This window comes from Protomyctophum parallelum (genome assembly GCF_964188405.1).
Source record: "Protomyctophum parallelum genome assembly, chromosome: 8".
Taxonomy (NCBI): Eukaryota; Metazoa; Chordata; class Actinopteri; order Myctophiformes; family Myctophidae; genus Protomyctophum; species Protomyctophum parallelum.
The window spans coordinates 47,839,177-47,853,908 of record NC_139703.1 but is presented as its reverse complement, the minus strand read 5'-3'; the positions used below and the strand labels follow the sequence as shown (position 1 = coordinate 47,853,908).

The window sequence follows — 14,732 nt, the reverse complement described above, 5'->3', positions numbered from 1 at the left end:
AATACTTAAGACTTGATGTAAAATAAATAGCCCATGCTATTTGAACGTTCTTACCACATCATGAAACTAAAATATAGGCCTGTCCTTAATGAAACATTAATACAAACAAACCTATTTCAACCATAACCAGAATTAACTTTAAACATCTGCCGTCCTATTAAAGAGCAGTCAGCTAGATAAAAATAAAATAAATGTTTCCTTCCAGTGCTATTATCATTAATGTTTGTGGTAGGTAGGGCAGCCCAATGTTTATGCAAGTGTATCACTGATGCAGCCTTAAATGTGACGCAGTTCTTCTGTATATAAGGCCAGCCTTACCTTATAAAGACCACGGGGTAAAATATTGTATGTATTTTTTTATTGTACAGAATGTAAACATCAGCAATGACACTGTCGTGCTGACAAAAATATACAGTTTGTATGAACTTCCAAACTATACAGAAACAGTAAAGAATAGTTTTTTTTAAATAAATACTGTAAAACAACTTATTTCAAGAGTTAAATCAATATACTGAAACGGATGACAGAAAACCTTTTGTGAACAATTTGTTGGGGAATTACAGTGGCACCCAAAACATAGGCAATACAATTGTCAACTGTGGCACTTGTAGCCACAAGCAATTCTAGATACTATTTTTAATATGTTGAATCGAGAGTTGCAACACCAACCATTGACAGCCCATACATCGAAAACAGAAGATCTGTCAAGAAATTCCACGCAGGTGAAATTTTGGAACGTTGGGAGTTTGGAAGTGCTTGTTGGAAGTCACTCAACAGCCCTTTGTACCACCTGTGTAGAAAATGCACATATGCAGGAGGCAGCAGGACGTTGCGTTATAGAAAACAAGCGCTTCCAAACTCCAACACTTAGAAAAAGTATCACCTGCACAGAATTTCTTGTCAGAAAGTAGCTAATAATATGTCTACGGTGTATTTTTATGAAACAAAAGAACTTTGCAGATAGAAAGAAAGAGGATCATTCAAGCTTTCCATACAGCGGCAATGCGAGTTTAACATCATTTAATACAATCAAATAGGACTTTTCTGTTTGGAAACTTTGGATGCATGGGCTGTCATAGCCCTCCAAGCAGAACCCAATGCTACTGAAGTTTCTGACATTTGTTCGACCCAGTGCATTGGGTCCTGTTGCATCACTACCATGCCACCTGGTACGCAACCATTCATAAAACATAAACAACATGTTTAGCGCCTGTCTGCGCTCTTTGACGACATTTTTCCGTGTGAGCGTTTCTGAATATGTGAAGTATAAGTACCCATACATGCCGCTGCGAATATCTCCTGTGGCGCGGAAGCCGTTAAGTATTTTTAATCTTTGTTTGACCGATTTGGTCGCTTTGATTCTTCTCTTCCTTCCTTGTTTATTGACACCTCATTGTACCGCCTATCTGGCTAGCTAGTGGCGCTATAGCTATGACAGAGCAGATCAGAGGCAGGGACGTAGCCGCACAAGCCAACCGCACACCGGGAGGCGGTACAATAAACGGTAAACAAACAAGAAATAAAGCGACCAAATCGGTCAAACAAAGATTAAAAATACTTAACGGCTTCCGCGCCACAGGAGATATTCGCAGCGGAATGTATAGGTACTTAAAGTTCCCGAATTCAGAATAACGCAAACTAAAAAAGGCCGTAAAACGGCGCAGATTCAATCTTAGAGAGCATGTTTATGTCCGCGTTCGAGAATTCCCATACGGAAATATAGTCATGAACAGGGACCCTACATAAAACTCATACAAATTTCAGAAAAGCTTTATGTAGGATTCCGAGAGGGGCTAGGGCTGTCAATGGTTGGTGTCGCAACTCTATATTCAACATATCAAAAATAGTATCTAGTTGCTTGCAGCCATGGGCACTTGCCGAACATAATGTGCAAATGTGAACAGCTGAACAGCATGATAGAAGCATTTAATTCCCCCCATTTCAGTTGTCTGAAATGTGTTTGTCCTTTTGATGCATGCAGGCGTACATGTAATCCCACTACAGAATGTGTTTATTTTTCAGTAAGACTAGTGCATGAGGAAGTAGGTACTATCGGGGGGTAGAGGGAAGGCATAAATCATGTTTAAAAACAAATCTGTAATTCCAAGTGTTTTCACTCTCTGCTGTTCTTTCTCGAGCAGGTATTTCTATTGAATATATAAACAGCCTATGTAAAATGTTTATACCTGTTATTTTCTCTGAGCGCTACTGAACAAGCAACATTACAGTAATGCAAATAAGTTAACATATAATATTGAGTATTTTACAGACATTTGTGTCAACAGTCTAAAAATTAAATGGTCCGTCAAATGGAATTACATTTTTGTAAACAAATTCTCCAATCGCTTATGCTCACAGCCTAATATTTTCAGGTCAAGCACTAGCATACACCCAATTTACTGCAAAGGTGTACATGGAAATATTAAAGTGCTTTGAAGGCCTTTGCATGGAACTGGCCCCCTCTAGTGGTTATTTGCTGTTTGCTGTCAATCTGTCAAATTGAAATGGGGAGTGTATTTGAATATAGCATGTGAGCCCACAACTGGTAATAAGAAATAAATAAAAAATGAGTTGCTCCAGTAGCAGCCGTTTAAGAAAATGGCACAGAGAAATATCCATGTACACAAACAAAATGTCCACAGCTTGAAGTATGGTAATGACAGATTATGACAAACTTACAGCAACATTGTCAGTCTTTTTTTCCATGTCACAGTCTTTGTCTGATGGTGCAGAGATTGCAGGTGGCATTGGGCCACTGCTAGACTGTCCTAAACCTTTGTTTGGAGGAAGATCTGCTGTGGATTCCAACTCAGGTTCTTGCTGTGGGGCTGTTGCTAGAAATTAGATAACAAAATAGTTATAAACCGCACATACATGAAAGTTATGTGCCTAACCTTTTCACAAAAAGCAGTTACAAGCCAAACAAATCTTTAACACTTTCTGTACAAAAAAATAAAATAAACTTCCTCCTAGTATAATCATATACCTGATGATCATGTTTTTTTTGGGGGGGGGGGGCTCACAATCAAAGGCACTCCATCTTTAACCGGAGGAGAGCATGCTTTAAGTGGACATTCATTTGTATATCTACAGTACAAATCCTTGCCAGCATACATAGATGAATACTGTATGATTTGTATTGACAATACAGCAATACATACACTCAATGGCCATTTGTATTAGGTACACAGTACACACGTATTTAGTATCAAGTGTGTCACTATCCAGTCAGTATTTCAATAAAGAACGTCTTTCTTATACCCGTGGTGTGCGGGCTCCATCCAATACCTACTATCCAGTCATCTCTCACTAAAAAAGTGACTGGATGCTCGTTGAGAAGCAGTGCTGTACAGGAGGTTATCAGAGATGCTGGAACCATCCTGTCCAGCACTAACAATCATAACATGTTCAAAGTCACTTGCTCATTCTAATGGTGGAACTGTAACCGAACCTTTTAGCCCTTTCTGCATCCAATAGTTTATATACTGAGTTGCAGCCACGTCACTCTGTTTGGAGGAGTATGTAGTCTGCATTAATGAACAGGTGTACCTAGGGGGAGGGCATAGTGACGCGTTTGGTAGGAGTTTGGCTTATTTAGGCGCCATCTTCCTGCCTACATGTAGGCTAGTAGGATGCTAGGCTACTTGGCTGACAGTCTGTAGTTCGTAAGTTTGTTTGTCAGTGACGCTGGTGTGTACACTGTCACTACAGCACACCATCTTCCATCTCTCTAATATCTTTGACTTGTCACAACTCTTCTACTCTATGGCTCTGGATCGGCGGTGGTGGCATTATTATTATTCGCCGTTAGAAAATGTTCGGGTGTACTGATCTCCCCTCCCCTCACCTCACGTCAAAACAGTTCTCAATGTTTACATGTTACTTGACGAGAAGACATGTGGACATATCCTTATGGAACCAGGGAGAGGGGGGAAAACACCACGAGAGTGACGAGTGATGAGTCAAACATGTGTTCTCTCTGCAGTAAATAAATAATCTGTCTGTATGCAATCTGACCATTATATATTGATTACACTGGCATGCTCGTTTGTTTGAGGACAGGTAGAGAGCAGAGAATATGTGTTTGGGAATGTTGCTGAAGGTTATGATATTTTGTCAGCCGACACCCAAATCAAAGAAACCATACAGCGTGTATTTGATATCTCCGACAGTCAACGCACTGCATTCATGGTTATGTTATTTTGTCATCCGACACCCAAACCACACTGTTTATTTAATTTATCTACAATGGTATATGTCTCCACAGTGAAGCTGGAAAATGTAGCCTATAGGGCCAGTGCCCTATAGGCGTGAGTTTCACTCAGAACGGGTTATTCTGGTTGACATTTTCCTGCCTGCTAGTAGGCTATAGTAGTAGGCTGCGAGGCTACATTTTCCAGCCTCACTGTAGACATATACCTTTATAGACAAAATAACATAACCTTGATCCACAACAGTAATGGGTCTGCCCTGTTAGTTTATACCCTAACTTGTCCATTCCACGTGGGCCGTCAGAATGATGCTTCCATTGTAGCCTTGCAGTGCGTTGACTGACGGAGATATCAAATAATGAAATACACTCTGTATGGTTTCTTTGATTTGGGTGTCAGCTGACAAAATAACATAACCTTAACCAGCAACATTCCCAAACACATGTAGGCTATGCTCTGCTCTAGATCTGCTACATCTACCTGTCCTCAAACGAGGATGACCGTGTAATAAGAATGATAATGGTCAGATCGCATACAGACAGATTATTTATTTACTGCGGAGAGAACAGATGTTTGACTGATCACTCGTCACTCTCGTGGTGGTTGTGACAAGTCAAAGATAATAGAGAGATGGAAGATGGTGTACTGCAGTCACAGAATACACACCAGCGTCACTGACAAGCAAATTACGAACTACAGACTGGCAGCCAAGTAGCCTAGCATCCAGCAATATGGCGCCCAAATAAACCAAAATCCTACCGAACGCGTCACTATGCTCTCCCCCATAGCAGACTAGCCTACTACTATAGCCTACTAGCCTACTGGTAGGCAGGAAAGTGGCAACCAGAATAACCTGTGAAAGTGAAACGCCTCCCTATGCACTGGCCCTATTAATGTGGCCACTGAGCGTATTTCTTCTAATTATTTACTTATTTACCCGACTGTGTGCAGGACTTCATATGTTCTGGCCAGTGAGCTTGCTGGCAAGGGTAATCACAGTAGCTTGTGTTCCAACAACAGTAGAAGATGGCCTCTTTTCTGCAGTTAGCACACCACTGTTTCTTCTTGGTCTCATCTACCGCCTGCTGCTTCTCCACCTCCATCTGTTTCTTCACCTCGGCAACCAACCTCTCCCGCTCTTGCTCTAGACTCTGCCTCATTTCTGCCATCGTCAACTCTGCATGTGTGCACACAGTATGCAAGCAAACAAACTTGAATAAACGCACAAGCCTACATGTAGTATTTACCTCCCACTACATGGATGTAGTATTTTACCAATTAAAACCATTTTCTTACCAAGATTGTGTTTCATTTCTGATAACTCTTGTTGATGCAACCACTGAAACTTTTCTATTTCTATTCTCAGCCGTTTAATCTGTGTCAAAAAAGACAAAAAGACACTCATTTCATGACATTGAATATGATTTGCATGATCAGTTCTGTGTCCATCCTCCCAGGGCTGAAGTAAACAAAAACAATACCTCTGCTATTGTGTTTCCTGAAGTACTTTTGGAAAGATCGTTGTAGATTTCTGTCATTGTTCCTTTGATTGCATCCACAATCTGAAAGAAGACAGCAACATTCAGATACAAAATAATAAAGAGCGTTTAAATTGCTACCCAAAAATCATAGCTAATCATGGTCACAGAACGTGTGGGCAGCTTTGATTGATTGACTGAATACTTTACTAAGAGTTTGCGTGGGCGAGCACAGGGAAGTACAGTACAATACAAGGTTTGGCTTGTTTCCATTGGGGTCCTTTTGTACTCAAACATTTAATGATAGACATTTGTCTATCATTAAATGTACTATGCAAAAACGTCATATAAACGGGTAGAAAACGAAAAGTAAAAAAACCTGTGTGAACTTAAGTGAGGGGTGCTCTTATCATCATACATCATCACAGTCCGGCCAATCACAATTGGCAATCTCACTTTTCTGTCCTCACTTTTTATGCTCAATACGTACATTGCTCAGCCAATCAAATCATCGCTATGCGGTGCTCAGCCAATCAAATTATCGCTATGGGGTGCTCATCCCCATAGATGTCAGACATCTCTCTATCAGCCACATATACATACTGTATATACACAACGGGGTGTCCCCCGTGGCACAATCGTTATGCGATGCTCAACCAATGGCACATCTCCCACCCAACCACACCGGCCAATCACAACTTGCGTACTCACTTTGCCTGTGTTTACACAAACCCGGAAAGCTGGGCACAGGAGGGGCTAAATATATGTAAGTAAACAGCTCAGGGGGACGGGTAGGCTATGCCTTTTTTGGGGCCAGTTCCGAATTGCAGTTATTAGACTGACAACCTACCTCAAAACCTAACCTAACCATAACCGCAAGCATGGGAGCAGCACATGTTCGAGCGCTAGTCCGACCGTTGTTCCCGGATGTCGGACTAATGCTCCGTCGGAATTACCATCGGATCCCAGATGAGTGCAACTACAAGAGTCCTCAATGTATTCTTATTGACCAGTACAAAAATCTTGTTCTTTGCTTGACTTTTAGCCAGATAGCCAGCTTTGACAGAATATGCCTGAACAAATGTCCACAAACGGGCATCAATTTCCGTTAAACTTTATCTTCAGATACTATAATTTAAATGTGGTTTGTCTCACAGGCTAGCGGTATAGGGAATTCAGATCATAATGCGATTTCTTCTCACTCTGGTATAGCCGGCCCATAGCAGTCATCACAAATGTGATGAGGTCAGCACATTTGGGCAAGTGACTATGGCCGAATTTAGCCCAAGGAGTATTCTCGTGCAAAACTCATGCTTGGAATGGATTCAGCATCATGAAAACCCCCTAGTTTGACATGTCACATGCTACTTAAAGTATAATGATTTTTGTTTGCCTTATATTGGTTGATAATGGTACCCCATTTGGGTTGGAACAAATGTTTCTGTGATAGACACCTTTATGAACACATCTGTGAAGAAAGCTAGTGGTAAGATTATGTTGTTTTTGCAGATTTGTCACAATTTACGCTAACTTTACCTAACTAGTAGTAGTAGGAGGTTAGGCAGCAGAGCTCTGAGGAAAAACCATCCCTGCGGGACGCTATGAGCGAAGTGGATTAACCCATTAACTGATGCAAAGCAGTGTTATATGGATCAAGTGGAGGCTCAGGTCCAACAGAACAATGCAGGAGGGATGAAGGCTGACCATTCTGACCTGAGACCAGATTCTAACGCACAGAAGAATGGTGGTTCTTTAATGCATTTTGACCTGAGATCAGATTCTAAAAATGTCTTCTAAATCCTGACAGTTTTCAAAAATAGCAGACCTACAAGCTCGTAGCGCGCCACTCGGTGGCGCGCTATGAGCTTGTAGATCTGCTATTTTTCAATAGCTAAAGAATAACATGATGCTAACACCAAAAGGGGTTCCCGCCTAAAATGGGTTAATAATGCGAGCCCCGCAGCTGGCATACATACGTAGCCCTAGAGACAACAAGGATAGGGAGTATTCCACCCCTGTGGAAGTAAACACGCCCGTATTTAATGAACAGGATGTGAGAGGGGTGTGAAAAAAGGACCTGTGCTGACCTCCTGGTGGCAGTATTCACCACCATACGTTTCCTCAGCCCAGTGTGTGGTCTCCACTCTCCACATGCTTCAAAAAAAGGTCCACCATTGTCTCAGTACCCAAGAATGACTCCAGCTGGCCTGAACGACAACCACCCGTGCCCAGTAGTGCCGACGTCAGCAGTCATGAAGTGAATTGAGAAGCTAGTTAAGCATCACATTGGCACCTCTCCCCCCAGCACCTTGGGACCATTGCAGTTTGCCTACAGTACTGAACTAAATAGATTCATTGAGGTTCCACATGTCACCCTCTCCCACCTTGACAACAACAAAGAGAGGAAATATGCCAGGCTGTTATTTGATTAGACCTCTGACTTTAATACCATAGTCCTCACCAGGCTGGCTAACAAGATGGCAGACCTGTGACCGAACCCTAAAGTGCTAATATTGTATTAGTAGGAGTGCTCGTTTTACCCCGCCGGCTACTACTAGTAGGGCAGGGCGTATTTGCTAACTGGGTACTGTAGTTCCTGACTGCCAGACCTCAAGTGGTCACCCTCACCCTAAAAACCCAAGCCCCCCTGCATACTGAGTCCCCTGCTGTACCTTCCGCACACTCGGTCATCAGTGGCCAAGAACTGCCCAGTTTGCTCACGACACAGTGGTGGTGGGCCGTATCACAACAAATGACAACTAGGACTGCACTCTGTTGAGTGCCAACTTGTGCAGTCTTATGTAAAGCACCTTGAATTCATGAATTGCCTTCGTGCATGAAATGTGTTACACATTCATACTGGCCTTGCCTTACTATTAGCGATCAATCTACGAATACTCACTTTATTTGTGTACTTTGTGATGTCTGCTGCAATGTCTGCTGAGGCCATGGGGATCTGCACGTCTCCTGAAACTGAGGAGGAGGAAGAGGCTGTGCCTAGAGCCAACGCTGTCGTCGCAGCCACAGAGACTGGAGCACTGGTTACCAGGGTTACAGCTGAGGTGGACATGACGAGTGGAGGAGTATCTTTTTGCTGAACAGCTAGAATGAGAAGAGGACAGCTGATCACTGACAATAATGCATCCAAACCAGGACGTCTTTTGGCTAGAACCGATTAATCACAGTATATGTTGAATCGTCCATTACACTTGGAAATCATTAGAACCTGTACCAAGTTTGATGTACCTTTGGCAGCCTGCCTGGTCTGATAGCGTGTGCTCTGTGTTGACATAGACGCCGCTGTGGGGACTGCTACCGTGGCCTGAGCCTGGCTGAGTGTTGCCTGGCCTTGTCCTGGGGAGGGCACCTGTGGCTGTGCAGTCGTCGTAGACTGCTGGTTCTGCTGCTGTCGCTGCACCTTCTGCATGTGCCACTTCTGAGAAGAGGTCTGGAACTTAGCAGTGGGATTCCAGACCACAGCTCTCTGCACTACTGGCACAGTCTCCCTGGGCAGCAGAGGGCGCTGCTTTTTCAATACCGGAGTGGCTGGAGCTGAGGAGGAGGCGAGGGTCGATGCTGGGGTGGCGTTGGACAGAGTGGTGGCGGGGCTCATGGCTCCAGGAGAGGCAGTGGTGAAGCCGACCATAGTAAGGGGAAGGGCCATAGGGGGTTGTGTAGAGTCTTTGACATTGGTTGAGGTTGAGGAAGTGGCTTTGTTGTGTTGAGACTGAGAAGCTGAAGGAGTGGGGGCTTTACCTGCACAGAGGGAAACATAGAATGCTAATTAATATAATTTCAGCAAAGTTGTGAATGTTTTCATATAGTGAAATTAATTGCCTTTTGCCATAAAAAGCACTACTTGGAGGTTCTTCCTTGGCTTAGTGGGCATGCAATGTTTCCCAGCAATCTTCTATCTTGCATGCCTTAGCCTTTATCCCTAAACTTAGCAAAATGTTACTATTTAACAAAAAAACATTTTAAAATAGTTGAACTTGCCGATCTACATCGACATGTTGTGAGCTTGTAGATTGGCTATATTTGAACTATTTTAAAATATTTTTCAAAATAGAAAACAACTATTTTTAAATATTTTTCAAAATTGAAAAAAATTGAAGTTTAGCGATAAGGGGTAAGACGGCATGCAAGATAGGGCCCAATATGTACCACATTGTGCTATGTTTGGACAAAATCTGTAGGAGTAATCCAAAAATGGGTTTAGCTAAATTGGGCCTCCTGGTGGCGTTATAACAGGCTGATATGAAGTTCCAGGGAGTGTGTGTGCACAGTTTCACGCTGATCAGTTCAACGGTGCCGGAGATAAGCTGTACACAGATGGACCAACACATACCCACACATACACGGACGGATGGATAGGGTCGAAACATAGTCTCGGCCACGCCTTCTATCTTTTTTATTCCTTTCTTTTAACCCATTCTGACCGGGTACGCATTTTGGTGTTGGCATCATGTCATGCTTTAGCTATTGAAAAATAGCAGATCTACAAGCTCATATCGCGCCACCGAGTGGCGCGATACGAGCTTGTAGGTCTGCTATTTTTGAAAAATCGAAGAGCGACTGACATTTTTAGAATCTGATCTCAGGTCAGAATGGGTTCATCAGACCAGTGTGTTGTCCAGCGGAAACCTGGTATGAATCTGATCTCAGGTCAGAATGGGTTAACATCCCTGCACTAGAGGAAGTTTAATTCTCCAGGGAGCATAAATGGCCTTACCCATTCCCATGGCCATCTGCCCATTATATTTTGAGATACTGTATCTTGTGTTTTAAGATTTAGACCTAATGATGGCAAATACCATGTATCACCAACATCAGAAGGGGCCATCATCTGGAGAGCAAATTCTACAGCAATCCATGGAGCATAGCAATTGTTTTTTCATCCCAATTAACTGCCCCCTCTTATTGTACACTTATTGCTCACCTGCCATTGAGGAGCCCCCACCGGTAGAATGACAAGCGCCACCCCAGTCCCCAACCCACAGGAGTCATTATTACTAACCCTCCCCCGAACACACCCGCCAAACCAGATGCACCACGGTGGATTCGAACCCTTAGACACACAGCGGTGGTGAACAGGTAAATTAGAGGTACTCTGCCCTGCGACATACTAGGGTCATGTCCAAGGGTTGTAGTTGTACCGCATGTCCAGGGAGTGTACTTATATATCAAGCTGCCTCACACTACAGAAACAGGAGATGGGCTCCTGCCCTATGGGCCTCATGGCTCGGCAAGGCTTACTACCGGTACTTACCCTTGCAATAACTGAGCTCACAGTAGTAGAGTAATATCATCATCCTTAGAAAAAACAGAACACTCACCCTCAGTCTTACTGGCAGACGACTCTTTAACAGCAGTGTTGTCTCTTCTAGTCCGCTTCCTCTCTCTGCCTCCTTGTTCATCTCCCAGGTCAATGACCAGCTCCCTCTCTGAATCAGAGTCGTCTACTGGCACCGGCTGCCTCACCTCCTCTTTGACCGGAGGTTTCTCTCTGGGAACAGTTGATGCCGGAGCTGCTTTTGTCTTCTCTCGGCCCTCTTTATCAGATGTGCCACATGGTCTCCCTGCGGTATCAGAAACGGTAGCACCTTCGTCACTTGAAGAGCATTTTGATACCACCGGATTCTCAGATTTGCTGTCCTTATCTTGGTTTGGGGATGGAGGTTGGTCCTTCAGTCGGGTTTTGGAAGGCTCTTTCTGGCCTTTGTCATTAGAAGGAGCATCCTGTCTTTCTTTGGGCTTCTGCTCCTCGTCACTGGCATACTCACTGTCACTGGAGTCCGATTTATCAGAATCCTCCGAGTCGCTGTGCTCTACGCCCTTATATACATCTTCAGAGATCTCATTTATGCCTGCACAAAGCCAAGAAAACAGTGGGTTTCATTCAACTTATCTTTTTAAACAAATTGAGTCATTGGCGATTCCCTATGTGCCACAGTCTCTATCACTGCCAGCCTTGATAAACATGGAGTTACTATAGTCTCTGTGTTTTACCTGACAGCAAGGAGTTTCACTCCATCTTCTGCAGTTCCCCTTCTACAGAACAGGTACCTCACCAACCAGTAGGAATCGCTAGTCAAGGACAAATACCACTGGAAACAATGGACCCTTCGCTAAAGCCCACCCCAAAAGTGATTGTCCAATGCTAGCTTAGCAACCGTCGCTGGTCTGGCAACGTCTGGCAAGCTGTCATAACTGTCGATGTTATTTCGCCCAACGCCCGCACACAAACAATAGGAATATCACGATATTCTGATGGTGACTAGGAACCAGCAACAGATTCCACGTACTCAGAAAACGGTTGGAAGGGGTCTTTTCACCCTGACCCTTTCCTTACCGAATTCTGATGTTATTACACCAGTGGTAGAGGCGAAAAAATAAATACCGGTAAATAAACTCCATGCCGAGCGCACCTCTCAGCTCCAACCGTGGACGGTGGATTTATCGCTAAATCACGTATTTGTATCGCTCGACAATTATTTTCTTTTTTTTGTTTACATCCGTCGTTCATAATGTAAGAGATGTGTCCAGGCGAGGAGTCCCCTCGGATGGGCTCGGGGAAGAGTTCTGGAGGAAAAAGTCACAAAGTGTTGGAGGCCCGGCCCATCATTGGAGGGCCAGCTTGCCAGTCCTTGGTCTGGCAGCGTGGAGTAGGTGGGGCTTAGCGAAGCGAAGGGTACATTCACTACATTGTGTTCATTGGATGGCCTGGCCGAGCCACAGGCACCGCAGCCAGGAATCAAACCTGGGCCTTTATGGTGTAACTCAACATCACCAACTTCTAAATCATTATTACACGTGGGATGTTATTGCTTCATTCAATCACTCTTTTTACTCTACCTGCTCACTGAAAACAGTCCCTCACCTAGCTGGGCCTTGCAACTTTCAATGGTCTTGTCCAAGTTGAGTTGGAAGCGGCTCTTGATTTGTCTTTTGGGTGAGGTGAGGACCGGCATGGGCCCCTGCTTCTGCTGAACAGTCTCGCTCAACTCTTTTAGGTCCATTTCTGCTTTACTCCGATCTGGCAGGACACAACACACAATCGAAAAATCTAAATAAAGCCTAGGCCTAGAGGTGTGCATAGCTCCTTCTTTTTGGTGGACAATGTGCACTTTGTGCAGACAGTGACATACGTACAGACAGCCTCATTAGAATAGTTATGCACTCACCTCTTCACAACGGCTCAACTAACAATAAAGGTAGATTACTACAGACTAGCAGTCGAATTAAGTCGGAAGATAAGTCAGTTGGATTTGGAAGGTGTGAAAAAGGTGTGAACGTACCCGAGAGCCGACACAGACAGAAGGCTACTATGGTGCATATGGCTTGATATCTTTTTCAACAACAAGCCCGCTGCTAGTAGACGGTCGGAAGTCGACCAAGCTTGCTGGGTTGGCTTTCACCGCTTCCCTACAACTTGCGACCAGACGCGGCAGTGTACCCACTGCCCAGTTAACTGCCCAGTGTACCCACTGCCCAGTTAACTGCCCAGTGTACCCACTGCCCAGTTAACCGCCCAGTGTACCCACCTCCCAGTTAACTGCCCAGTGTACCCACCTCCCAGTTAACTGCCCAATGTACCCACTGTCCAGTGTACCCACCGCCCAGTGTACCCACCGCCCAGTTAACTGCAGAATTGTGGCAACAGACACTTTCCAACACTTATGCCGCCAACGTCGGTGCAGTGGAGAGCTACCTTAAAAGTTTAGTTCACCATATCTATATTTGCTCATAGAGAATAGCCATTATGAAGCATGGCCACAAATATCCTATGCCTAATGAGAGATTCACCTAGGTTGAGGTTTAAAATGCTTCCTGTTGGTGGAGTCTTCTCCTGCTTGGCAGAAAGGGGGGCTTGAGAATGGAATGGTTTGGGACTGTCCAAGGCATTGCCTGCAGCAACAGATCGTCCATAGGCAGGTGACGCTGTATGAAGAAAACTATTGTTAAGTATCCTATGTGCAATCCGGCCTAGAATACACATACAAAAAAAAAAATGCATAAATTGTGTCTGGATGCAGACATGATAAAGTGTCTGTCTGCGTATACCTGTACAGTCCATGGACTCCTCCCCTGTGCTATACTGGCTGTTTGCAGCTTTTGTCTGGGACTTGTCTGCCGTGTCCTGTTCCCCATCCGAGCCCGTATGGGCAGAGGAGTTAGTGCTCATGGGCGAACGAGCCACGTCATTAACAGCGATTCGCCGGCCTGCCATGCCTATTCCAGCCCCAGACATCACACCTCTGCCGAGTGGTATCTTGGGAGACGCCGTCATATCAAAGCTCAGCTTGATCTTCTCCTGCTTCTCAGGATTGATGGGGGTAGACGCAGGGTTGGAGGTGTCGAGCAGCATCTGAAAATGGTTATCAGGGGCATAGGGCGTCCTGAAGGGGGCGTAGTTGAACACTCCAAACTTCTTCCTCATGTTCTCTACGTACACCTCCATCTCCTGCATGGCACTGTTGAAGATGCTCTTGGTTTTCTTCACAGAGAATGGAATCTCTTTGGACATGAGGTAGCAATTGTTTAAAGGGACCCAAGCCCTGAGGATAAAGATTAACACCATAACGTCCCACCATGTGACACAGTGAGGTGCCTCCCAGTCCAAGAAATTAAAGCACATTGAGCCATTACCTGTCATGCTGTCCAAAGAAGCGAGCGTCCACTTGTCCGTCTTTATCTCGCAGTGCTTTGGCAGGCCAGAATGGAAAGCCTTTCAGTTTGGCCCAGACCAGAGGATGTGGATTACTCTGCAAATATGAGAAACAGTTGAGATGCAGAGATTTTGTGTAGAAGAATATAAGAGAATATATCAATAAAACTGTGTAGAATCATAATCATCATCAAATAGTTGAAATTAGTGAGCTTACACATGGCTCGCAGAACCAATTGTCTCTCTTTTGGCATGCTGACAGATAGCATTCAGGACACACCTCAATCTCATTCATCTGCAAAACAAGCAACAAAGGATGTATGAAGTTCCAGTTCCCAACTAAATCCTTTTGTGCCCTCCCCTATCGGCACACAT

General features: G+C 44.3%; 1 protein-coding gene across 3 annotated transcripts in view; it reads right to left on the bottom strand.

Annotated features, from left to right (window-relative positions):
* Window positions 1-358: 358 nt before the first annotated feature.
* zmynd8 (zinc finger, MYND-type containing 8) overlaps window positions 359-14,732 on the bottom strand; it is a 29,659-nt gene continuing 15,285 nt past the window's right edge. For all 3 annotated transcript variants that reach the window (XM_083770707.1, XM_083770709.1, XM_083770708.1), the window contains 12 exons: window positions 14,575-14,652; window positions 14,339-14,454; window positions 13,754-14,247; window positions 13,496-13,630; window positions 12,570-12,725; window positions 11,026-11,556; window positions 8,936-9,445; window positions 8,592-8,791; window positions 5,693-5,773; window positions 5,508-5,586; window positions 5,149-5,388; window positions 359-2,834 (listed from right to left, as the gene is read on the bottom strand). In XM_083770707.1, the coding sequence (XP_083626833.1) occupies window positions 2,665-2,834; window positions 5,149-5,388; window positions 5,508-5,586; window positions 5,693-5,773; window positions 8,592-8,791; window positions 8,936-9,445; window positions 11,026-11,556; window positions 12,570-12,725; window positions 13,496-13,630; window positions 13,754-14,247; window positions 14,339-14,454; window positions 14,575-14,652 (2,790 nt within the window). In that variant the 3' untranslated portion in view covers window positions 359-2,664. The remainder of the gene's footprint in view (window positions 2,835-5,148; window positions 5,389-5,507; window positions 5,587-5,692; window positions 5,774-8,591; window positions 8,792-8,935; window positions 9,446-11,025; window positions 11,557-12,569; window positions 12,726-13,495; window positions 13,631-13,753; window positions 14,248-14,338; window positions 14,455-14,574; window positions 14,653-14,732) is intronic.